The sequence below is a fragment of the Rhinopithecus roxellana genome, chromosome 10 (assembly GCF_007565055.1).
Source record: "Rhinopithecus roxellana isolate Shanxi Qingling chromosome 10, ASM756505v1, whole genome shotgun sequence".
Classification (NCBI taxonomy): Eukaryota; Metazoa; Chordata; class Mammalia; order Primates; family Cercopithecidae; genus Rhinopithecus; species Rhinopithecus roxellana.
The window spans coordinates 25,936,930-25,963,681 of NC_044558.1; the positions used below are offsets into that span (position 1 = coordinate 25,936,930).

Consider the following 26,752-nt stretch of genomic DNA (forward strand, 5'->3'; position numbering starts at 1 on the left):
GCCTGTAATCCTAGCACTTTGGGAGGCCGAGGTGGGCAGATCACTTGAGGTCAGGAGTTTGAAACCAGCCTGGCCAACATGGTGAAACCCCGTCTCTACTAAAACTACAAAAATTAGCCAGGTATGGGGGCAGGTGCCTGTAATCCCTGCTACTTGGGAGGCTGAGGCAGGAGAATCACTTGAACCCAGGAGGTAGAGGTTGCAGTGAGCTGAGATCAGGCCACTCTACTGTAGCCTGGGCAACAGAACAAGACTGTCTCAAAAAAAGAAGCAGCAGCAGAAGAAGAAAACAGAAACTAGGTATTGAGGGAAAATTAGCAGTCTCAGTCACATGTACTTTCTAATATTTTTTGTGGATAGATATTCACATAGAGATATATACTTTCTTTACAAAAATTAGATCTTGCTATACCTGTTCTTTATTCAGCTACAAGGCATTCCAGAAGTGAGTCAGCATTCAACAAGGGCAACAAAGACCTAGATTCTCTTTTCCCACCCTCCCATCCTTAGAATGAGGCTTCTTGTCCTTGTATTTATTCTTCCAGGGTCTCAAGTGGCTGTATAAGTACAGATGGCTTTTCAGCTACTCCTGAGGCTGGAGCTAATCTATTATTGGGTCGATATTTGGGGGATCATGGAAACAAAAGTTCTAAGAGGTAGCACAGTGAGGAAAGCATGGACTTTGGAGCCAAACCAACTTGGGTTTAAATCTTCAGCCGGGCCACATTCTAGCTGTTTTACCTTTGTCAGATCAGTTAAGCTGAGTCTCAGTTTGTTCATCTATAGAATGGGGATAACAATGTCTATCTCATAGGGTGCTCAATATTGCACTAACTCTACACCACACACACACACACACACACACTGTCCTAACATGAAAAATCCAAATTTATTCTGAAAACTAATACCAAATTCAAGCCTGGAGGTATATGACAAAGGGGGCAGAAGTGGACAGATGTCCTCAGGCTTCATCTACGAGGGTGTCACAAAAATATTCATGTTGCAGAGGCCAGCATAGAAGCCACAGGGCATGGGGAGAGAAGGCACGAACACGTAGGGGCCCATTTACCCACCCAGCACCACTAGTGCTGTGGTGACCCATGCCCTGACCTGAAGCCCTGGTTCCACAGAAGGTGGTAAGTTGAGCCCTCTCTCCTCTGCTCTTGCAGTCGTGGATTTCTGCAAACAGGACAACGGGGGCTGTGCAAAGGTGGCCAGATGCTCCCAGAAGGGCACGAAGGTCTCCTGCAGCTGCCAAAAGGGATACAAAGGGGACGGGCTCAGCTGCACAGAGATAGACCCCTGTGCAGACGGCCTTAATGGAGGGTGTCACGAGCACGCCACCTGTAAGATGACAGGCCCGGTGAGTCGCTCTTTCCCAGGGAAATTTGGGAGCAGCCCCTTGGGCTTCGCTCCTCCTTGCCTTTCCACCTCCTGTTGTACTCTGCTTATCTCCTGGAGTCTTCCTAAACATTTTTTCTAGCACAGTCTGTTTGTTGTTAAAAGTCATTGGGCTAAATGCAAGGTGGTCCCCTAGGTAGAAAAAGGGCGTCCATGGAAAAGCTGGTGAAATTCTTAAGTGTATTGCTTAGTTAATAGTAATGTATCAACATTAATTTCTTAGCTCTGATGAATGTACTATAGTTATGTTGGACGTCAGGGGAAACCAGGTGGAGAGTCTAGGAGAGTTCTCTCTTAGCCACCCTTCTATCCATCTAAAACTATTCTAAATAAAAGGCTTATTAAAAACAAACAGCTGGTAAGATGTGGCAGGACAAGTGCAGAAAAGATGATGCAAGATAATGTCCGTTGCTGGTTACAAATGTGGTTCTAGAGTCAGACTGCCTTTGCGTCTTACCTCCTGGACTGACAAGCTGTGTGACCTGGAGGTGGCTAATTACTCTCTGGGCCCCAGTTTTCTCATTTGTAAAGTGGGCCTCATAATAATGCAGACATCATAGAGTTGTTGTGGGGATTAAAGGAGATCATTCATTGATTCAACCAGTGGTCATTATGCATCTGCTATATGCTCTTGCAGGTCCCAGGGTTATAACAAAAAGACAGAGTCCCTGCTTTCCCGGAGCTCGTGCACAAGTAGAGAGTGGGGGCAATGCACGGTACAGAAACAAATGCACGGAATTTTTTCAGAGAACACGAGAAGCCCTGTGAAGAACATAAATCAGGCCAATGTGATAGAAGAGAATGGAAAAGCTACTTATGTGGGGTGGTCAGGGAGGCTATCTCTGAGGAAACCACATTTGAACTGAGATGTAAAGGATGAGGTTTCATCATAAGCCTGGATAAAAGCAGGACATAGCAGTTATTCCCACTGGACAGGAGAGGCATGTTCTCTTGGTCCATCTGAACACCTCCTAGGCTGGACATTGGTCCCATGGGCACTTGGGCATCCTGGGGTCTTAGAGAAGGAACTTTTTCATCTCTTCCCACTCTCCCTCCACAGGGCAAGCACAAGTGTGAGTGTAAAAGTCACTATGTGGGAGATGGGCTGAACTGTGAGCCGGAGCAGCTGCCCATTGACCGCTGCTTACAGGACAACGGGCAGTGCCATGCGGATGCCAAATGTGTCGACCTCCATTTCCAGGGTCAGTGTGACCAAACCACCCTTCTCTTCAGGTGTGGGGAAGGGACCCTCAAGGGAAAGAAGAAAAACAAAACAGGCCAAGCATGGTGGCTCAAGCCTGTAATTCCAACACTTTGGGAGGCCGAGGCAGATGGATCACTTGAGGTCAGGAGTTCAAGACCAGCCCGGCCAACATGATGAAACCCCATCTCTACTAAAAACACAAAAAATTAACTGGGTGTGGTGGCGTGCACCTGTAATCCCAGCTACTTGGGAGACTGAGGAAAGTGAAAAGCCATACAAGTGCAGAGGCATGGGCAATAGGACATCTTGAAACCCAGTGGAGGAGGCCAGAAAGGACCCACAAATGTAGTCCCTAGCCAAGGCAGAGGGACTTCAGTGGTTCAGAAAGTGACTCAGGGCACTGGGCTTTACAGCTGATCAGTATGTACTGGATCTCTCCAGGGCTGGGTTTGTTTGACAGATGTGGACTCTGGTGGAGACTTCCTGGAGGCTTGAATTGGGCTAAACATAGAGGAGCTGGTAAGGCATTTCTGCTGGCAGGGACAGCATGGCCAGGAGAAAATGATCAAGGTGGTGCTGGGTGAAAGCAGCTGGGGAGGGAAGGTGATGAGAGGTTTGAAAGCTTGGTTGGGGATAGTCTATGGTCTAGGTACAGGGGCCCTTCCAAGCAGAAAGATTTTATGGACAGTTGCTACTTGGGATGGGGACAAAAATTCAGTTGGAACCAGCTGATTTGGAATTTATTTGCCTCTGGGACTGTGAAGTCAAGAAGAGCTTGGTTTTTTTCTTTAAGACACAATTCATTCAGCCAGTCCCACCTGTTCCCAAAGCCCACTTCCAGGTGGAAATCTACCCAGCTCATAGAGTGTGGTCCAGCTTCTCCCACGGGCTTTTCTCTTCTGTTTTCTTATGAATGCCAAGAAAATATTGGCAGTGATACTAAGTGACTGTGCATCACGTTGGACCTCCCTTCTGTTGAAGCTGTGTGGTTACCGTTAGCTTGGGAAAATGACTCAGCTTTCCCTGTAGGCACAGTTACAGAACCATCCCACGTTCAGGAGGAAGCGCTGCCCTCACACGGTTCACAGGAGGGCAAACTGCCTTCACGATTGGCAACCGATTTGATAATGCGTGCAGCAGACAGCCTTAAAGTAACTCATACTGAGACCTGTTGGTTCTGTTTCCAGGACCCCATCCTATAGAAATAATCTGAGAATGGAATAAAGATAAGCATACCCATCCCAACATTATTTAACATCACAGAAAATTAGAAATAATATATATATCTAATAGTAAATGATGATAAAATATATTGATATACATCTACTCAAATTCATTGTATTTTGTTGTCTCAGTAAAGAGACATGGAACACTTTTCCATACTTCTCCAAGCTGTTAAATTGGTGTTTGCATTTCAGATATGGCCAAGATCATTTGACTTATGCGTTGTGCTGTTGAAATATGTTCAAACAAGAAAAACTTAGTCTTCTTTGGTGAAGAAAGTATCCTTTTGTGGCATTATACAATGAACTTGACAATATAAAAATGTGACTTGCTCCTTGAACTATTGCTGGTGTCTGCACTGAATTGTTTGGTTAGGAAAGATATCAGCTATGAACCAATGATAAAAATCTTCCAGTATCTTAGGGGGAAATGAATTTTTAAAACTTTTTTAAAAGGCACAGCAGGGGTCAGAAAACACACAGAGCCCTGGGCAGAAACTCACTTTAATGTGTTTTTTTATAGCTGTAAAGGTCACAAAAATTTTTTCACTTATAAGTATGGGGAGGAGGAGAAAATCATGTTACTAGAGAAATTTTATAATATTAGGATATAATTATGATTTAATGTTAAGTTTTAAAAAGATTTATGAAAACTATGTCGGCAGTATGCTACCACATTTATAGCATATATAACATGAATAAATAGGAAAGAAGATTGAAAGAATGTCAAATTATATCAAATTAAAAATTTACCAAAAAATAAAGTAAAATTCTAGAAGGAAATATACCAAAATTTTAGCCATGGAGTAATGATTATTTCTGGAGAATAGAATTGTAGGTGGTTTTTGCTTATTTTTTTACTTTTCTATGTTGCCCTAATTTCTACAATGAACATATGCTAGTTTTATAGTTAGAAAAGAAAGACGTATTTTAAATGATGTACTTCAACATAACTTGAAGGGGAAATGGCTTCTGGAGACACCTGGGGTATAGCTGGCCTTCGTTTTGAAAGTCCTTCAGAGTCCATTGTTGGAAACACTGCCAACCTGGTGGGTTGCCCTGGGTAATTCCTCTTCTTCCTCATCCAGATACCACTGTTGGGGTGTTCCATCTACGCTCCCCGCTGGGCCAGTATAAGCTGACCTTTGACAAAGCCAAAGAGGCCTGTGCCAATGAAGCTGCAACCATGGCAACCTACAACCAGCTCTCCTATGCCCAGAAGGTGGGTCCTCAGTTGGGAGATTCTGTGCAGACAGAGTCTGCAGGGGTGGAAGTGCAGCCCCTTCTTAAGATGGGGGAGACTTGAGCTATTGCCTTCAAGCAAGGGAGTGCAGGTAGCTCCTGGAACAATGCTAACAGTCACCATGTCCATTTATTGGGCATCTATTGCATCTATTATGTGTCAGGGACTGTGCAGGGTGCTTCGTTGATATTATTGTCCATCCTTACAACATCTCTGGAGGCAGGGCAGGTGTTACTATTCCCATTTTACAGATAGGGAAACTGAGGCTTAGTAAGTTTAAGTACAGTGCCTGATGTCACCCAGCCAAGAGGTGGCAGATCCAATATCCAAGTGTAGACCTGACTCTTAAAAGTCTATTTCAACTATGACATTCAACTGCCAAGGCAGAGGCAGAGACTGGAAGTGCATACCTCACAGCCGGAAACCAGAAAGACAGCAATACCCAGAAGCCTAGGGTGGACCTCCCCGAACCCACAAAATTGTGGAGTTTCCCTGGAATAGCTGGAGCTCTCTGTGGCTGGAGGGACTGTGAAAAGAATAAATAGAGACTGCACAAGCTTTCAGACACAGCAGGAAGGAAACGGAACTCTTTGATCAGGTGCTGCTCTCTTATCCTCTCAAACTAAAAGTCCTACCCATTTGGAAAAGCTAGTAGGTTGGAGCTCCAGGCTGGTGGTTTGTCACTGGGAGCAGAGGAGATGAATGCCTAGTAGGTATGATTTTAAAGCCCCTTCTCCAGCCTCCATCACTAACAAATCTCTACTTTTTCAGACCTGGTATTTCTTTACCAACGAATAAAACCTTCGATGCCAGGACCCAGACTCATGGAGAGAGTGAATCTCTGCTCTCCTGCTTGCTGGTCACATGACCTTGATCAAGCCACTAAAATCTCTGACTTACCTGGCATGTTTGTGGAAGGACTAAATGTAATATGGCACACAGTAGGAACTCAATTTTTAAGATTATTAAGAGATCTGGAATAGTAGACCACCTGGGTTTGAATGCCAGTTCTGCCATTTGCCAGTTGTGTGACTTTGAGCAAGTTACTTCTCTTTTTTTGGCGGGGGGGGATGGAGTCTTGCTCTGTCACCCAGGCTGGAGTGCTGTGGCGCGATCTAGGCTCACTGCAACCTCCTCCTCTTGGGTTCACGCCATTCTCCTGCCTCAACCTCCCTAGTAGCTGGGACTACAGGTGCCCCCCACCACGCCCGGCTAATTTTTTGTATTTTTAGTAGAGATGGGGTTTCACCATGTTAGCCAGGATGGTCTCAATCTCCTCGTGATCCACCCACCTTGGCCTCCCAAAGTGCCGGGATTACAGGCATGAGCCACCATGCCCGGCCTGTTACTTCTCTTTACCTCAATTTTCCCAGTTGTATAAGGATTTAAAAAGTTCCCACCTCATAGGGTTGATTGAGAGTTCAAGGTGTTGACACATGAAAAGCTCTTGCAAGAGAACCTGATCCCAGATAAGCTCTCAATAAGTCTTATGATGATGGTGGTGACGATGATAATGGTGGTGGTAATGGGGAGGGTGACAATAATTATAATAATGATGATGAGAGTGATGATGATATTATGATGAAGAATTAGAGTTCTAGGCCAAGCATGGTGACTCACGCCTGTAATCCCAGCACTTTGGGAGCCAGAGGCAGGCGGATCACTTGAGGTCAGGAGTTTGAGACCAGCCTGATCAAGATGGAGAAACCCCATCTCTACAAAAATTAGCTGCACATGGTGGTGCACACCTGTAATCCCAGCTACCCAGGAGGCTGAGATGGGAGAATTGCTTAAACCTGGGAAGTGGAGGTTGCAATGAGCCAAGATCATGCCACTGCCCTTTAACCTGGGTGACAGAGTGAGACTCCGCCTCAAAAAAAAAAAAAAAATAGAGTTCTACTAGTCAGAGTTCTATCAACCCATTAGCAGAAAAATTTGCACCTAGTATAAATGGATGACAGCAAATTCTTTCTCAAGAGCAGAAAGAAATGAGTATGAAAGACCTGGGCACCTACAAGAGAGGACACTTTTGTTCACCCAGGGGCTCAATCAATCAATCAACATCTAATGACCACCTACTGTGTGCCAGGCACAGAGGTGCAATAGGCAAAATGAGACTTTATGGGTTTTACGGTCTAATAGGGGAATCAGACATTAACCAAATGATGCCACAACACATGGAATTGCAGCTGACCCATGGCCATGTCTGTATCCCTGCAGGCCAAGTACCACCTGTGCTCAGCAGGCTGGCTGGAGAGCGGGCGGGTTGCCTACCCCACAGCCTTCGCCTCCCAGAACTGTGGCTCCGGTGTGGTTGGGATAGTGGACTATGGACCTAGACCCAACAAGAGTGAAATGTGGGATGTCTTCTGCTATCGGATGAAAGGTAACTGCCCCAGCTACACTTCAGGTTCCAGGCCATGCAGCTGCTGAGCAATCCTCAGCCTGGCCAGTCACTCCCCAAATGGGAGCAGTGCAGGCCTGGCCCCTGCCTTACTTGTGTGGGACCCTGTGTGCCTCTGCCCTCCAGATGTGAATTGCACCTGCAAGGTGGGCTATGTGGGAGATGGCTTCTCGTGCAGCGGAAACCTGCTGCAGGTCCTGATGTCCTTCCCCTCACTCACAAACTTCCTGACGGTATGTACCATGTCTGCTTGGTTTGCCTCAGGCAGGGAGGGGTTCCCTCAAAGCAGGTATTAGAGGGGTGAGGCCTTAAGAAGCTGAAGGCCACAGTCATGGTTAAGAGCATGGGTGCTGGACCACCTTGCCTGAATCTAAAGCCTAGTTTTGCCACTCACTTGTAAAACCTTAAAGAAGTTACTTTCCTCTCTGGGACTCAGTTTCCTCATCTATAAAACAGAGATGGTAGTAGCATCAACTATGTAGGGTCATTGTGATCATTAAATGAGTTAATAGTTGTGAAGCATTTAGATCTGTGGTCTGTACATGGAAAATTCTATGTTCATGTGAGCTGGTATTATTATCTCTGTTTGTATCTGGAATAGTTTAAGAGCATGATCTACACAAATGAGACCCTCTTAATCTTCTTCATGAATGTAGTTAGGTAAGCCTGCCTGGTGATCACCCAATGAGCCAAATTAACATGGAGTCAATTTGCATCTTGCACTGCACTTAAAGTCACGTCAATATTCTACAAGTCATATCCAGCGAAGAGAAAGCCCCAACTGGAGAAAGGTTTGGTGCTGACTGATCAAAGAACTGACCTAACAGTAATAATGACAACAACAATAACAACAGTTAACATTTCTTGAGCATTTATTTTGTACGGGGCACTGTACTGAGCCCTTTACGAGGACATTTCATTCAAGCCATAGAATGTAAGTTCCATAAGGGAAAGGATTTTCTTTGCCTTGACCACCATTGTCTCCCCAACCCCTCAGATAGTAGCTGGCACATGACAGGTGCTCCGTAAATACTTTTTAGAAGGACTAAACCCTCATGCAACTGTACAAGCCACTTCTATATCCACGTTTTAGATGAAGAAACAGGCTTAGCAAGGCCAAGGACACAGCCTAACTCATCAGAGCTGGGCTCAATCTCAGACTGCCTGGTTCCAACCTCCCCCTCATGCTTTAGAGTGCGGAACAAGGACAGCCTGGGCTACTGTTCCCAGTAGAATCTACAGTCAGTGACCGCAGGAGGAAAGGGCAGTGAGCATGAGTATAGGACTTGTAGGATCCATGGGGAAGTTAGACCAAGGACAACAAAATGGAGTCTTTGTCCACAGACCAAAGGTATCCATCTCACTGGTCTAAAAATCAGGACCACTATTAAATACTAGAGATGAACACCCAAACTAATCTTTCTGCTGTGTGGGAGCCTGGCTTGCAACAGCATTTCAAAGAAAAGATGGTGTCAGAACAAATTTGTTTTCAGCAAATTACCTACTTTCTCTGGGCCTCAGTAGCCCAGAAGGAGAAAAAAATAAAATAAATAAATATATATATATATTTCTAAAATATATATTAAAGTGTGTGTGTGTGTGTGTGTGTATATATATATATATATGTGTGTGTGTGTGTTTATTTTTTTTCTTAAGAGGCAGAGTCTTGTTGTGTTGTCCAGCCTGGAGTACAGTGGCACGGTCCTGGCTGACAGCAGCCTCAACCTCCTGGGCTCAAGGGCTCCTCCCATCCCAGCCTCCCAAGCAGCTGGGACTATAGGCACACACCACTATATCGGCTAAATTTTTTTTAACTTTTTGTAGAGATGGAGTCTCACTTTGTTGCCCAAGCTGGTCTCAAAATCCTGTGCTCAAGCTGTTTTCTCACCTCAGCCTCCCAAAGTGCTGGGATTATAGATGTGAGCCACTACACCCAGCCTGCTCAGTGAATATTTAGCACTTACCACATGCCTGAGATGTATCAGTGAACAAGCAAACAAACAATAAATGGAACAAACACGTCAATAGTATTGAGTGCTAGAAGGTGATAGATCCAGATCCTATGGAAAAAATAGAACAGGGCTGGGGGGCACCCCAGGGTCCCCCTTCTGTCGGAAGTAATGAGGGAAGGCTTTGGGGAGAAAGTGGCAAAGTGTAAACGGGGGAGAGGGAGTGAGCCACGCAGACTTGGGGGAAGAACATTCCAGGCAGAAGGAACGGTTGAGCAAAGGATGAGCGGCAGGAGCGTGCCAGGCCAGTCTGAGGAAGAGCAGGGAGGCTGGAACAGAGTGAGCAAGAGAGGACAGCTAGGCCCGGCGTCAGAGAAGCAACAGCAGCCTCATGCTTTGGGCCTCGTGAGCCCTTATGAAGACTTGGACTGTTCCTGAGTGAAGTGGGGGCCACTACAGGATTTTGAGGAGACTCGAGATTTGATGCACCTTTCAAAGGGCTGCTCAGGCAGCCACGTGGAGGATCGGCTGTGACATGGCTGCGTCTTAAACCATAGGATTCACTGAGGAAAGGAAAAGTCCTCAAACTCTCATGATGCAGGCAGAAGACACAGCAAAGGAGCAGCAGGCTGAGTTTGTGGACACATGAATATTCCCAAATGGGTGATGCCCTGGGACCTTCTCCAGCCACCCTGGTCCCTGCACACCAGGGCTGGCCCCTCTGATGACTTCCTTCTTCTCCCCAGGAAGTGCTGGCCTATTCCAACAGCTCAGCTCGAGGCCGTGCATTTCTAGAACACCTGACTGACCTGTCCATCCGTGGCACCCTCTTTGTGCCGCAGAACAGTGGGCTGGGGGAGAACGAGGTGAGTTGAGTCCCTGGTGCCTTTGCTTTAGACTAGCATGTTATCTATCACCACAACAATGCTGGGTCACAAATGATCTGAAAACTCAGTGGCTACACATTTATTTAGCTCACACATCTGCAGATCAGTGGCCACTCCCTTGGTCTTGGCACACTCGGGTCTGAGACCAGCCGTCAGCTTCTCTAGCTGGGCCGTCAATGACTCTGCTCCATGGGACTCTCATCGTCCAGCAGGCTAGCCCAGGTGAGTTCTCAGGGCAGTGGCAAGGAGTGAGAGAGGTGAGAGTAGGCCCTGTCCCGACAGTGCTTCTCAAGCCTCTGTTTGATCACGTTTGCTAATGTGCCCCTGGCCTGATAGGTCACATGACAGAGGCCAAAGTCAGTATGGGGGGCAAAGGGCCAGGGGTGCACGGAGTGGGGAAGAACCAGGGCCACTGATGCAATCTGTGTTCCACGCCAACCTTCACATCACGGCACACAGAGGATTGGCAGTATTTATTCAGTTCATGCACAGGTGGCTCACCCAAGGCTCCAACAGTCCCACCAGCCAACTGAGGGCTGAGAAGAGCAGTGCCTCTGCCTACCTCAAGACCCTTTCTTCCTAGAACACTGCTGGAAAGCTCTGCTCTCCACAACACAAATGACATTCAATCCCACATCCTAGCTATAGGTGGCCTCTGGCAGAGCCCAAACAACCAGAAGTCTGAGATCTCCACATGGAGGCAGGAAAGCTTAGGCCATGAGAAGCGATTTTCTTCGATTTTCTTCGTCATCCCCATCATTAAAAAGACAAAACATTGACCTTTGAAGAGCATTCCGTGTTTCTCCTTTTTTCTCAGACCCTGTCTGGGCGGGACATCGAGCACCACCTCACCAATGTTAGCATGTTTTTCTACAATGACCTTGTCAATGGCACCACCCTGCAAACAAGGCTGGGGAGGAAGCTGCTCATCACCGCCAGCCACGACCCACTCCAACCGGTATGAAGTCTTCTGGGCTTCTTGGGAGAACTGGAGATAATGCATGCAAAGTTCCTGGCATACAGTAGGTGCTTAATAGGTGGCAACTATTATGTGAACATAAAGTCTAAACCTGCAGATAGGGGACGGTGTTAACTGCCTACCACAGCATACCACACTGACAACTGGGCAGCCCCTACCCCTTGGGAAATAGGCCAGCCTCAGAAGCTGGTAATAGGGAAGGATAATGAACCCGTTTTAAAGCTGTCTGATTCTCCACCTTTGTCTCAGTCAGCTTGTCAGCCCATTCCAGGCATTAACATGAGCTCCGAAGTCAAATGACTCCAGTTCTGCCACTTGCTAACTATAAGGACTTAAACAAGTTATCCAGCTTCTCTGTGTCTCAATTTCCTTATCTGAAAAATGAGGATGATGGTGATGGCACAGGTCATTATTTTCATGATTGTGATACAAGGGAGGAAAAACTTATTCTACCCTCTTAGGGTCTGTGGCTGGGCCTGAGAATTAACTAGACATACAATAAGCAGGAGAGAAGCATACACATTTTATTTAATCTTTTATGTGCATCAAGGGAATCCTCATATGGAAAATAAAGACTCAAAGAACAGTTGGGATCAAGAGCTTATATACTTTTTAAAGAAATGATGCATTTGTGGAAAAGTGATCAAATAAAGGGGTTTAGGCTAAGGGCAGTAAATTGTGGCATGACTAACAAATAGATGGTGGAAACGAGTGGAAGATAAGGAATATTTCAGTAGATTTGTTTGTACAGATCCATTTCGTCATCTACTCCCAGTTGTTCCTGCAACTGCCGTTTCTCAAGTGCCTTCTGCTCAAAATAACTAATATGCCAAAATGGTGTGTGGGGGGTGGTTTTTTGTTGTTTTTTAGACAGTCTCTCACTCTGTCACCCAGGCTGCAGCGCAGTGGCACAATCTCAGTTCACTGCAACCTCCCCCTTCCAGATTCAAGCAATCCTCCTGCCTCAGCCTCCCATGTAGCTGGGACTACAGGTTCCCGCCACCATGCTCAGCTAATTTTTGTATTTTTAGTAGAGATGGGGTTTTGCCATGTTGGCCAGGCTGGTCTTGAACTCCTGGCCTCAAGTGATATGCCTGCCTCAGTCTTCCAAAGTGCTGGGATTGCAGGCGTGAGCCACCGTGCCTGGCCCAAAATGGCGTTATTTTGGGGTGACATCCATCCTTCAGTGTGGATGATGGTGATGATACTGATGGAGGAAACCGTGGTGGTAGTGGTGGAGGTGGTGAGAACCATGATGTCGGATTCAAGTTCTGAGACATGCAGCGAATAGTGCCTGACAGGTAGCAAGTCATTAACAAATATTGGTTTTAAATGTTTATCTCATTAAATGATTTCTATTTAAGAGCAGTTTAGACTAGTGTCTCTCAAAATTTAATGTGCATTTGAATCTGCTGGAGATTTGTTAAAATGAAGATTGTGATTCAGCAGGGGAGGGGGCACAGGGCCTCAGCTTCTGCCCACACAAGCCAGGAAATCACACCGGGACATCACTTTAAATTACATCTTTTCTAAGTGTGGTGTGATGTTCAGTGCATGGACTCAAGAGTCCACAGGCGTGGGGTTTGCCACTCACTCCCTGCAGAGTCCACAGGCATGGGGTTTGCCACTCACTCCCTGGGTGATCTGCGTCAGGCCATTTTCCTTCTGATCACTCATCTATCAGACAAGTGGGTCGGACAAATGATCCGTAAGGTTCTCTGCAGCCCTCAGAGCAGCTTGTCGGCACAGGACAACTAATGTGTTATGGGCTGTCCAGAGGGTGAGGAGAAGTCCTAGGCTGCTTATCAGTGGAGACAAACCTGAAACCTGGGATCAGGGACCTTGTGATACAAGGGAGGAAAAACTTATTCTACCCTCTTAGGGTCTGTGGCAAGGCCTGAGAATTAAATAGGCATACAATAAGCTGGAGAGAAGCATACACATTTTATTTAAACAACATCCCTCGATGGAGGGATGCCTTCTCAGAGAGTAAAAGCCATCAATTCTCTTCTCATTTCCCTAGACGGAGACCAGGTTTGTTGATGGAAGAGCCATTCTGCAGTGGGACATCTTTGCCTCCAATGGGATCATTCATATCATTTCCAGGCCTTTAAAAGCACCCCCTGCCCCAATGGTGAGTATCTAGTGTCCCTGGTAACGGGCCAGGAGGAGCCCCGGTGCCCACTCACCAACAGGCAAACCATTACCAGAAGCCCTGTCCTCTGCCCTCCTCCTCCAGAGACTGGAGGAGCCTCCAACCTCCAAGGTAGCTGGCTTCGGGACTGCCCAACCCTGCTTCCTGCCATCCCCACTCCCAAGCATTAGCAACACAGCACCAGTCACCATTAATATCTGTTGAATGAAAGGGAGAGGATGGGCCAAGAAAGGAAACGCTGGAAGGGGAGTGAGAAATGCTAAGCTCTGGTTTGGCCCCGCCACTTCGTAGTATCTGAGTCCCAATTTTCCCATCTGCAAAATAGGGCTCATAATGGCTCCCTCCTGGGTTTTGGGGAAGACTAAGTTAAAAATAGAAAACACTTAGAACAGCCCCTGACACATAGTACATGCTAAATAAAAGTTGGTGATGATGGTGGTTAGCATTTTTTTCCCCAAAAGCATGAGGGGAGGGGTGAGCTGCTGAAGAGTTCCATAGCACAGTGGTTAAGCACAGGAGCTCCAAAGCCAGACTGGGTTCAAAGCCCACTTCTACCACTGACTGGCTGTGTGATATTGGGCAAGTGCTTCACCTCTCTGTGCCTCAGTTCTCCCACATAAAACTAAGAACTATAATAACTATCCCTATCTCTTTGGGTTATTATCACACTTCAATGGCTTATTTCACGGAAAGGGTATTAGACCCTGGCAGTAGTAAGGGCCAGATACATGTTAACATATCAATATTTTTATCCCCACTGGCTCCAGAATGCCTCGGGCCACCAAGGGCTCCCCTTTGGGGAGTCAGAAGTTTTAAGAATGAGCCCCTTTTCTTTCTTTCTGTGTTCAGACCTTGACCCACACTGGCTTGGGAGCAGGGATCTTCTTTGCCATCATCTTGGTCATTGGAGCTGTTGCCTTGGCTGCATATTCTTTCTTTCGGCTAAACCGGAGAACAATCGGCTTCCAACATTTTGAGGTGAGAGAGAAAAATGGGAACATGATGATGGGGTCGTCTCCAAAATCTCAGTCCCTGAACCTGGGCTGCTTCAGCCGAGTAGTCTCGCCAGAGTCCTCACCCAGAAGCAGTGTCACACAGTAGTAGGGGTGGCCACCCACCCCAAGCTTACTGCTGCTTGGGTGGGGTCCCTGCCCTTAGGAGGAACAGCAGTGGTGGTTCCAAGCCCCTCCTTCTGGTTGAGACAGGGCCTGGCAAGGAGAGAACACACCCCGAGCCTCTGTGCCAGGGGTTTGGCCCAGAGGCCTATTCATTAGGACCTAGAAGTCTCGTTCACCTTGGAGGATTCACTGCACAAGCACACCCCGTGACCTAGCCTGGGCTTCAAGATTGGCTCTGAGGACTGGGGGACAGGGCCAGGGACCCTACACAGCCAGAGGCTTTATGCTGCAGCCCATGAAACTCATTTCTGTTTGAACAGTTGAGTCCACATCCCAATCAGCAGCCAGCTCTTGGCTGGCCATGTAGGAATACAGCCTGGGCAGCAGCACAGCAGTTAAACAGCTTCCTTTATGGACTTTGTCCTCCTCTCTGGCCCACCCTCTCCCGCTGCCACCTCCTCAAAATGCTCCTGGTTAAAGGCTGTGGTGCAGAACCCCCAAGCAGCAGTTTGCTGCCTTCTGGCAGACAGCTTGCATATTTATAAGCTCCAGGGGCAAATCTCAACCCCATTTTGAGCAAAAGTGTACAGGCTGTATGACTGCATTTATATTAAGTTGAAGGACAGACACCACCACTCCACGTTGATGGGAGTCAGAACAGTGGTTACCCTGGGTGGCAGTACCGGCAGGCTATGAGCATGTGAACACATCCTGGGGTATGGAAATGCCCTATGTGCTGATTTGGTGGTGATCACAACTGGGTAGACATCGGTAAGATGTCACCGAGCTGAACCTAAAGGTTGGTGCGTTTTATTATATGTGAATCATCTCTCAACAAAGGACTGTTAAGGAAAAGCTCCCAGAGGCAAAGGGTAGCTTGCTTTACCTGCCAACTTGGATGAGACGCTCCTGGCTTTCATGCTTGTCTTTCCAAACAGTCGGAAGAGGACATTAATGTTGCAGCTGTTGGCAAGCAGCAGCCTGAGAATATCTCCAACCCCTTGTATGAGAGCACCACCTCAGCTCCCCCAGAACCTTCCTACGACCCCTTCACAGTGAGTTTGCATTCTTATCTAGGAATAGGTCCCCTTGGGGTACAGGGGAATGACGTCTTTTAGGAAAGTTTAGTGGAGAGTTTGTGCCAAAGAAGGTTCATTTCTAGAATGTATGTCAGGGAACAAGCCTAAAAGCCAGTTTTGCAAGCTGACGGAAGCCAGTGTGGTTGTTCAGCATTCCTGGGTTCTCTTGGGTAGACAGCAGAATCCTTGAACAAATAGAGACAGGTGAGAACAAGAGGTTGTTATCCAAGCCCAATCTCATGACCAGGTGAGATGTCACAGTGAAAAAAAGTCTTGGGCTGAATTCTGCTGCAACCATTTATGAAGTAGCAGGTGTAAAACATGATATAAGGAAACAGGATTTTTCCTTTAGATGTCTTTTTCTTTGAGATGGAGTCTCACTCTGTTACCAGGCTGGAGTGCAGTGGCGTGATCTTGGCTCACCACAACCTCCGCCTCCCGGGTTCCAGTGATTCTGTTGCTTCAGCCTCCAAGTAGCTGGGATTACAGGTGCCCACCCACCACGCCTGGCTAATTTTGTATTTTTTTTTTTTTTTTTTTTTTTTTTTTTTTGAGACAGAGTCTTGCTCTGTCGCCCAGGCTGGAGTGCAATGACCGGATCTCAGCTCACTGCAAGCTCCACCTCCCGGGTTTACACCATTCTCCTGCTTCAGCCTCCCGAGTAGCTGGGACTACAGGCGCCCGCCACCTCGCCCGGCTAGTTTTTTGTATTTTTTAGTAGAGACAGGGTTTCTCCATGTTGATCAGGCTGGTCTCAAACTCCGAACCTCAGGTGATCCACCCGCCTTGGCCTCCCATAAGCGCTGGGATTATAGGCGTGAGCCACTACACCCGGCCTAGAAGTCCTTTAAACTTACACTGACATTGTTGTTCAAGATTTTACTGCTTGTTGTCAGAGGTACTTTTCTTTGATGAGGCCTTATAATGTACATGGGTGGGTGTTCTGCTCTGGTCTTCCAGAAAGGGACCATTTATCTCTAGAGTCAGTGATGCTTGAGCTTAGCTGGGGCCTCCACTGACATCAATCCAGGGGGACCCCTTGACAGGGTACCGCATTCATAACACATGTGGAAGTACATCCTGCCTGTAGTTTAATAGCAGTTCTGGACTAAAAAAAAAGATAGGAATAGAACTTAATTTTTCTTTTTATAGAAGGAGAGAAGTGTTTTCTTCTACCATGTTGAAGTTTGTATAGTGCAACAGATATTATTTTTCCAAAGTAAACCAAAGGTAAATATCTTGTGGTTCTTCATGCCTGCAGTAACAGATGTAATATATATGCAATAGATTAAAAAAATATGATTTGCAATCTGGTTATTTTTCAATCGAACCCATGTAAAGGCTTCTGGTTCACATTTCAAGGGTAAATTCACGCCAGGTGTAGTTGCTCATGCGTGTAATCCCGCATTTTCAGAGGCCAAGGCAGGTGAATAACCTGAGGTCAGGAGTTTAAGACCAGTCTGGCTAACATGGTGAAATCCCATCTTTATTAAAAATACAAAAATTAACCAGGAGTGGTGGCGGGCGCCTGTAATCCCAGCTACTTGGGAGGCTGAGGCAACAGAATCGCTTGAACCAGGGAGGCGGAGATTGCAGTGAGCCGAGATCACACCACTGCACTCCAGCCTGGGTGACAGAGCAAGACTCTGTCTCCAAAAAAAAAAAAAAAAAGGTGGGGGTGGGGGGTGGTAAGTTCAGCTAAATTACATTTGTTAACTAAGTATTGTGATGCTGAAATCACCTTCATTTAAAAAGCAGAGAGAAACAAATGCATACATTCTCTCCAATGTACCCCATGCCTTCCCCATTGTCTGTCCTCTTCTGAGGGCTCTATCAGCACCACGCATGAAAGATTCACCTGAGGCAGGTGAGAAAGTAGCCTAAATGCAGGTTTCAGCTAAACCTGCTATTCAGACTACATGGTAAACACATTCTGGAATCCTAAGCATGAGGTACCAGCTTGCAAAGTGGTGTGCTATTCTCATGCCTTTTACACTATTTTTAGTGACTCCAGACACATTTACCACCACTAGTTTCACCCACGAAAAGCCATTTCTAGCATCTAGTATGCTAATTAACAAAGCCTGGGTGCCAGTCAGAGCTAAAGTCAGCAGAAGGCTTGGCGTGGCCGCCTCTAGAGTGTGGCCTTTTTTAGACAGGGTCCTGGTGTGTCATGCAGGCTGGAGTGCAGTGGCACCATCAGGGCTCACTGCAAGCCTCAGGTGATCCTCCCACCTCAGCCTCCCGAAGTGCTGGGATTACAGGCGCAAGCCACCGTGCCCAGCCGAGCGGGGTTTCTATTACACTCTCTCAGGCACTCAAGAGCCACCACTGGTTCAAGATGGGTTTAAGATGAATTTTCAAACTGAAAGGAGTTTTTACAATATTAGCTACCTTTTGTGAGGTGCTTATAACTTGTTAGATGTAGGCTCTAATTTAATCCTCCTACCTCCCTGTGAGGTATATTATGACCCTTTGTAGATGAAGAAACTGCAGCCGAGTTGGAATGATTTGTCCTGGGCCACCCAGCTTCAAGCAGGAGAGACTAAATGGGTTCCCAGAACAGGTGGCCCTACCCCCAGCCCATCCCACCTCCCAACACAAGGCAGCAGCATGAACGAACAGACCCAGCACACAGTGCTCAGGAAGAGTCATGCCTCAGGCCAGTGGCCACCAGAAAGGTTCAGCCTAGAACTCCACACGCAGAATGCCCTGCCCCCTTACAACCCTCTCTTTTCCAGGACTCTGACGAACGGCAGCTTGAGGGCAACGACCCCTTGGGGACACTATGAGGGCCTGGATGGGAGACACCAGCCATCACCCACTGCCATCTGGGCCATCAACTGAATTCTCAGCACCAGTTGCCTTTTGGGAACATAAAGTCCTTTAAGCACTCAGAAGCCATACCTCATTCTCTCTGGCTAATCTGGGGGTTGTTTCTGTGGGTTTCTGTGGGCGAGGGATATGTTACTGTGCCCACCCAGTGCAGCTTCCTCCTCTGACCCTTTGGCTCTTCTTCCTTTGTACGCGTCAGCTGGCACCCGCTCCATTCTGCCCCACACGATGGGTAACTGATCTTTCTTCCCTGTGAGATTGTAAGCCTCCATCTTTGCATCCCAGCCCCTGGCCCAGTGCCTGACACAGGAACTGTGCACAATAAAGGTTTATGGAACAGAAACAAAGTCAACACAACAAATCTAGTGTTTTGGGACTGTGCCACGGGGGGAGTTGAACTCTGAAGGCAAAATCCACTTCCTGTGGGCCTTTTCAATCAGACGTCATCAGTCTTATAAATTCTTCTTTAAGAAGACATGATAATCACAGTGAGATGCCACTTCACACCCACGAGGATGGCTAGAATCGAAAAAACAGTAACACGTATTGGAAAGGATGTGGAGAAAATGGAACCCTCATACATTGCTGGTGGGAATCCAAAATGGTACAGCCACTGTAGAAAACAGTTTGGGAAAAAAAATAGAGTTACCACATGACCCAAAAATCCAAGAGAAATGAAAGTATGTCCACACAAAAACTTGTATATGCATCTTCATAGCAGTAGCATTCATAAAAGCCAGAAAAATGGAAACGACTCAAATTCCATCAGCTGATAAATGAACAAACTATGGTATTCCGTACAATAAAATACTCAGCCCTAAAAAATGAAGTACTGGTACATGTGATAGTTCAGATGAACCTTGAAAACATTAAGAAGCCAGTCACAAAGGACCACTTATTATATGATTCCATTTATATGAAATGTCTAAAATAGGCAAATTGATAGAGACAAAGTAGGTTGATTGCCAGGGGGAATGAGGAGTGACTGCTAATGGGTATGAGATTTCTTTTTTGGGTGATGAGGAATTTGATAGTAGCGATGGTCGTACCACCTTATGAATATACGAAGAAACACAAAATTGTACACTTTAAAACAGTGAATTTTATGGTGTGTTGTTAGTTATATCTCAAATTTAAAGAAGCCATAATTACTAAATAATACATCATTTTTCCAAATATTATAGGTGGGCTGGCTTTGGGGTCTTTTAAATATAATTAACCTGCCAAAGAAGGTTGAAGATGCCCCTCCCATCTAGACACACTGGAATAGTGATTTGCACCGAGACCCCTTCCTTCAGAAGACAAAGGGAGACCTTGGCCTGGGTATTAGCCAGGTGTTAGGCACAGTTAAAATTAACACTTGAGGCCGGGCACAGTGGCTCACGCCTGTAATCCCAGCACTTTGGGAGGCTGAGGTGGGTGGATCACGAGGCCAGGAGTTCAAGACCAGCCTGACCAACATGGTGAAACCCCCATCTCTACTAAAAATACAAAAAAAAATAGCTGGGTGTGGTAGCACGCGCCTGTAATTCCAGCTACTCAGGAGGCTGAGGCAAGAGAATAGCTTGACCCTGGGAGGCGGAGGTTGCAGTGAGCTGAGATTGTGCCACTGCACTCCAGCCCGGGCGACAGAGCAAGACTCCGTCTCAAAAAAAAAAAAAAAAAAAATTAACTCTTGGGATGCTACAGCCCATTAAAAAGTTTGAAAATGGCCAGGCACAGTGGCTCACACCTATAATCCCAGCACTTTGGGAGGTCCAGGCAGCTGAATCACCTGAGGTAAGGAGTTCAAGACCAGCCTGGTCAACATGGCGAAACCCTGTCTCTACTAAAAATACAAAAATTAGCCGGGTGTGGTGGTGCACACCTGTAGTTCCAGCTACTCAGGAGGCCGAGGCAGGAGAATCACTTGAACATGAGAGGCGGAGGTTGCAGTGAGCCAAGATCCTGCCACTGCACTCCAGCCTGGGTGACAGAGTAAGACTCCATCTCAAAAAAAGAAAGTTTGAAAAAACTGTGTTATCACAAGCAGAGTTTCATACAAACTAGGCCAGGGGGAGAGGGGGAGGGGAGAGGGGGAGGGGAGAGGGGGAGGGGAGAGGGAGAGAGAGGGAAGAAGTGGGGGCGGGGAGAGAGAGAGGGAAGAAGTGGGGGGCGAGGGGGGGAGAGGGAGAGAGAGAGAGAGAGAGTATGTATGTGTACCTTCTGTAGAGACACCTCAGATTTATAACCAGAAGAAACAGGTTCAGCTGTAGACTCCCTTACTTAAGGGAAAAACTTCAACCAACATCGCGAGTTTGTTGAGGATGAAGTATGAACTGTATGCAGGCCTTACCGTAGCCGATGGAGGACCCGAAAACCCAACTCCACATTAGCTAAGACAGCACGGGGATTTACTGTTAGCTGTTACTGGAAGACCTAGAGGAGGGCAGCCTCAGGGTTGATTCCACTCAGAACCTCAAAGACGTCATCAAAGACCCAGTGTCTTCCCACTCTGCCCTCTGAGCACACCTACAGCAGATTTCCCGGAGGGGATAAAGTGGCCTTGTCAGTTACACAGTGTTACCATTCAGGAGAGAGCCTCTCATAGGAGCTGGCTCAGAACAGTGAGGAACTTTCTTTCCTAGAATGCCCTCCCCCCAACACACACACAAACTTGCCCTAGAGTCTGAAAATGCCACATTCCACTGGCACAGGCAAAGGGGATGGGGTCACGCCCAGATGAGCTTAGCCTACTCAGGCCCACCCAACCAACTTCTCCCCATAACTGTGTGGCCTTTTTAGTTTCCTGAAGCTCCTGGGGCACAAATTATCCTTTTGCACTGTGGCCTGTCATATGAGGCAATATAAGGCGATCCCCAGCAGGCCCTCAGCATGGGGTGCAGTGTACTAGTGTTGAATTATTTCCCCTTTCCACCTCTTGACAACTCGGTTCCCCACTCCTGAGCCCTAAGGCAAACATCAGCAGAAAACTCTGTCCCCAGCACATGTGCCCTACATGGAACACGGTCTTTGTCTGCCACATCCAGTTTCAGAACCGCGTGAGGCACACAGCAGGCCCTCGGCACATGGAGGTTGGTGGAGTGGTGGGTCAGTGGGACCCGTGCAGACAAGTACTGCTCTCACGGTCCAGGCTCCTTGTTACTGCCCAGCTGGTGGACCCAGGATGCAGAGTGGGAGGCTACAGCTGTCGGCCACCCCAGCTGACTGCCACTAATGCCAGAGGCATAAGTATTCAGGAAGGGATATGGACTGAGCCTCTACCCAGCATCTCTTCTTGTCTTACGAGCAGGAAGGAAAAGATCACTTCACCCAACCACTTACAAAGAAATTCTGAAACATTTTTAACGACAAATGTGTTAGCTTCTTCATTGCTAGAATTACCTTAGAAGAAAAGGCATATGAGAGGAGTGACCAGGGATGACAATTTGCCTCAACTTCCCATACCTGATATTTTTGCTGTGGAGGAAAGTAATGCGAAGGATTAGGTGCAGGCAGGCTCAGGCTCTCCTCTCGGCAGGACTTCCTGGAGGGGACTGCACGGATGTGCAGCCACGAGGCAATTTCTCTACATCTGCAGTTCTTGACCCAGAGCACCTGCTCCTTGGCGACATGAAAAGTAATTCATAGAAAACATGACCTATCCTCACACATGATTTTTTTTTAAATCAATGTAACACTCTATACTTACATTCACTGAAAGAAAACAGTTTATAATGCATGTTTAAGGAAGTATGCTTAGATTTGCCTTTTAAAGCTATATATGTAAACCTGTCATTAAAAAGTGAATGAGTGAAGAATTAGAAATGTATATATAAGGTTCTATAACAGAAAGACAAAGTAACTTACAATAAAATACATACTTACTTGGTAAAATCTCAGCTACAATTTCAATAGAAGACACAATGAAGACGATTATAATTGCTTAAAACAAATTTGGATTTTAGAAAAGATAATATTTGACTATTTTTTAAATAATTGACTTTTTTTTTTTGAGACAAGGTCTCACTCTGTCACCCAGACTGGACTGCAGTAGCTCAATCATGGCTCACTGAAGCCTCAACCTTCTGAGCTCAAGTGATCCTCCAGACTCAGCCTCCCAAGTAGCTGTGACTACAGGTGCCCATCACCAAGCCCAACTAATGTGGTTTATCTTTTGTAGAGATGGGGTTTCACTATATTACCCAGGCTGGTCTCAAATTCCTGAACTCAAGCAATCCTCCCACCTTGGCCTCCCTAAGTGCTAGGATTACAGGCATGAGCCACTGCACCTGGGTGACATTTTAAAATAAAGGTTAAATGCTATGGTCTGAATGTTTGTGACCCCCAAAATTCCTGTGTTGAAATCTTTACCCCCAAGGTGATAACACTAGGAGGGTGGTAAGTGAGCCTGTAAGCCTTTGGGAGGTGATTAAGGGGGAGGGGCATCCTTAAGGAGATTAGTGCCCTTATAATAGAGGCCTCAGAGAGCTCCCTCGATCTATCCACCATGCAGAAGTCACCACCTGTGAACCAGGAAACAGGCCTCACCAGACACCAAATCTGCCGGCACCTTGATCTTGGACTTGCCAGCCTCCTGGGCAGTGAGAAATAAATTCTGTTGTTTATAAGCTAAATCAGCATATGGTCTTTTGTTATAGCAGCATGAATGGACTGAGACAGTAAGTACAGTCTTACGTACATGTGTCTGTACAATTTATGGAAATGACCAGTACAAATGCAGACTGACACAGGTGCGATTCACGACTCAAATACCAGAGTGGCCTCCTGTGGAGGATGTGCTCTTCTGACATGATGAATAATTCCTTATAAAGCTCTGAATAAAACGAAGTCAAAATCTTCCTTTGGTTTACATATAGCTGCATTCCTGGAAAATTCAGTATGTTAAAATTACATCACAAATTTTTTTTTTGTGGTTACCTATAAAACAGTTTCTAGGCTTAGAAAATTATAAACAGGTTTCCACCTACATGAATTGTATCATGTAGATACATGTGTAGACAGGGGACCACACTTCAGTGTACTGGGCTCTCCCTCACAATGCAGGGGGTCTAACATGTCTGGTCCTTGCCCTCAAAATACTAGACATCCCCTCCCCATCACTGCAAAACCCAAGCACCCTGCAACCCACCCTTCCACACATCTCCAGATTGTCCCCAGTGGGCAGTGCTGGCCAGGGTTGGGAATCACCACTGGGGATGGAGGGAAAGACTGGGTTGAGCTGAGCTCAGGCTCTCCTCTCTGCTGCCTTCAGTGCCAAAATAACTGCATTCCACATCATCGAGATTTCTGCTGAACCAAGTCCAAAGTTCTGGAAGCCCCAAGTGTCTTATAAGCTCATTCACTACTCCAGGAAAGAGAAGCAGTCCGTATTTCAGGCAGAGGAGCAGGCTGTCACTTCCTGTTAGATGACATGCCAAGTTTCTGGAAAACCACCCCCAAAAAATCAATATGGGGCAGATTTGCTAGTGAGTCCACCAACACCCACCATCACAAGTACACAAAGGCAAGTGATCGAAAGGAGGAAAAAAAGATATCCACAGGAGGAATGAATGAGATTCAGGTATCAGCACAAGGATTTTAAGATGTTACACACACACACATTAGGGGAAAAAAAAAAAAGTCTTCAAACTGACCTCTAACATTTACTCCTAATTCCCTATTTCCTTTCCTTAAAACATTTCCAGCTTGCCTGGTAAGCTGATTACAAACACACAGGAACCTCTGTGGCGACACACCATAGGTCACTGCTGCCCACTTGTGCTCACACCAAGTTTGCACCTGAGGCTTACCTTCACAGTCTCTAAGCTCTGAAAACAAGTGAGTGTGCTTGCTGTTGGTGGGGGGAAATGGGGGTAGTGAGAAGAAACCCATACCCCTTTTTTGGGCTTTCACCAAAAAAGGTTATCCCTTCTCTCAGGGATAAACTTCTTGAAGTCCCTTAGAATTTTTTTTTAATCCAAGATCTCTGTTGTTTATTTTTGTAGAAATAACCTCAAGTCCTGGAAAAAAATGCCTTTTTAGAAAACAATACTGTGGATTCATCAGAATTTAACACAGCAGACTTAAGCACACAAAATAGGTGACTGACAATAAGCCAGATGATACAATTCAAACTTTTATTTGGCAAAAAGTTCAGAGTCACATAACACATAAAATCAACATTTAAAATAAATAGCAAATTCACATCTAGAATAAATAAGTCTGCCTAATTTGCATTAATTGTGCCTGATATCATACAGGCACAATCTGTCATTCCACGAGATAACTGGAAAAGAGTCTCCAAAGTCAGAGTTCAAACCTGCAGGACTGAAAACGCACAGAAGCATTGTCGCAGGTTGGGTTCCCCAAAAGCAGATACTGAGGTGGAGAATGGCGTGCAGGAAGGTTCACAGGACAGTGCTGTGGGCTGAGCCAGGCTGGGTACAGGCTTGGCAGGGGGAGGCACTGGGCTGCAATGTGGCCACAGTGAGGTCTCACTGACCCCACAAGGGGCTCTGGAGCTGGGATGGCCCCAGAGGGTTTCCCAAGTTGGGGTGGGGAGGCGAGCCCTTTGTACCCCATATGGAGCCAATAAGGGTTACAGGCAGGAAGGGGCTGTGATCTGGAGCAGGCAGGGCCCTTCAGCAGGGGAAATTCCCCATGAGGGCTGGAAGTAAATGGCCAGCCAGCAGCACTCCCAGCAGTTACGGGAGTATGTCTTTCAGTCTGGTAAGGTCATCTGGGCAGCTGAGCTCAGCACCCAGCACTAGCACAATTACAAACTAATACAATGAGAGGTATATTCAACAAGTGCCCAAGCCTGATGGCTCAAGTACACACACTGGCCATACATGTAACTATGCCCAGGAAGTAGCTCAGAAGGGAATACAGTGCACTATGACCTACAGAACTTTCTCCTCTCTGCATCCCAGCTATGAGGTTAGTCATCTGCACATTCTCAGCAAGGGAATCTTGCCATTGCCACCAACACAATCCATTAGAGCAGGAGCTAACAAGACACAGCCTGAGGGCCACATCCAGCCCACAGCTTGTCTTGGTAAATCAAGTTGTACTGGAACACAGCCATGACCACGGTCATTCCTACAGCAGTAGCAGCAAAAGCAAACAGCCCCAAAAGCCAAAAATACTTCCTATCTGGCCCTTTACAGGAAAAGTTTACTGACCCTGCATTAAGGGTACTTCATTTCCTTCCCACTTTAACCCACTAGTAGTATCAAAGGTTAGCTGAACTTTGAGCTAAGCTCCTAAATGCTAAGGCAAAAAAAAAAAAGAAAGAAAGAAAGAAAGAAAGAAAAACCTGGTACAAAAGAAAGTCGACATTAAGAAGGCAAAATGTAGGTTCTCTATTAGTTGAATAGAGCAATCAAGGAACCCTGTGTCTGGCCAAATTTAGTCTTAGAGCATTCTAGACAAGGAATCCCAAGTGGTCTTTGGCAGCAAATGAGCATGCAGAAAAGTGGAATTCAGTTCCAGTATTTAGCCCAGTCTCTGCTGCTTTTCAAAGGTCTTTTGAGAAGAGGATAGAAGAAAAGCCACTTAGTTTGCCCAAAGCTAAATTAACTAGGACACAAGACTACTTTTCAGTTCTCCTTTGCAATAATTAAGAGTGACAATGCATTCAAAGCAACTAGTCATTTTAGTCTGTAATACACCCAAATCAGTAGCGAGCGATTTATGTTACATGATATTAATGGGAACAGCAGAAAATAGTGCCACAGGGTAAAATGTTTTAAAAACCAGAGAGGCTCTATGTTAGGGGGAAAGTGGGAGCTCTAAGACAAACAACTAAAGTATTTCAAAAGCCATGTTTCACCCGTAAAAACAACACTGGAAAAAAAAAATCAGCTGTGCAAGTCCCTTCCAAAGGGACCTCTATGGGCCTTGCTGGACTGTCATATCTGTGATGGCTGCTGCTGCTCTGGACTCATTATTGTTCACATAATTCTTAGAAAATCAGTCAAAGCAATATTAAAAAGTAATTTTTAAATGTTCAAACTATTTTTGTTTGCTTTATAACATGATTTTTTAAATGGTTGAAAACAGATTCGTTTCCCTTGTACCAATATGCATTCATGCATGTGCACACCAGAGAACAAAAGGCCCAGTGCAGCGTGCCAGATTCCACACTGCACTGTCATGACAGGCTGGGCACGGTGGCTCACACCTGTAATCCCAGCACCTTGGGAGGTCAAGGCAGGTGGATCACCCGAGGTCAGGAGTTTGAGACCAGCCTGGCCAACATGGTGAAACCGTCTCTAGTAAAAACACAAAA

At 46.3% G+C, this 26,752-nt stretch overlaps 1 protein-coding gene across 2 annotated transcripts in view; it reads left to right on the forward strand.

The window, feature by feature from the left end:
- Positions 1-18,829, forward strand: part of STAB2 (stabilin 2) — a 174,751-nt gene extending 155,922 nt beyond the window's left edge. Inside the window, exons 59-69 of one of the 2 annotated variants that reach the window (XM_010357279.2) lie at positions 1,170-1,363; positions 2,462-2,603; positions 4,917-5,050; positions 7,292-7,457; positions 7,602-7,708; positions 10,171-10,290; positions 11,129-11,269; positions 13,314-13,424; positions 14,295-14,423; positions 15,502-15,618; positions 18,384-18,829. In XM_010357279.2, the coding sequence (XP_010355581.2) occupies positions 1,170-1,363; positions 2,462-2,603; positions 4,917-5,050; positions 7,292-7,457; positions 7,602-7,708; positions 10,171-10,290; positions 11,129-11,269; positions 13,314-13,424; positions 14,295-14,423; positions 15,502-15,618; positions 18,384-18,434 (1,412 nt within the window). In that variant the 3' untranslated portion in view covers positions 18,435-18,829. The remainder of the gene's footprint in view (positions 1-1,169; positions 1,364-2,461; positions 2,604-4,916; positions 5,051-7,291; positions 7,458-7,601; positions 7,709-10,170; positions 10,291-11,128; positions 11,270-13,313; positions 13,425-14,294; positions 14,424-15,501; positions 15,619-18,383) is intronic. The other variant, XM_030939845.1, reaches the window with a different exon arrangement.
- The last annotated feature ends 7,923 nt before the right edge of the window (positions 18,830-26,752 follow it).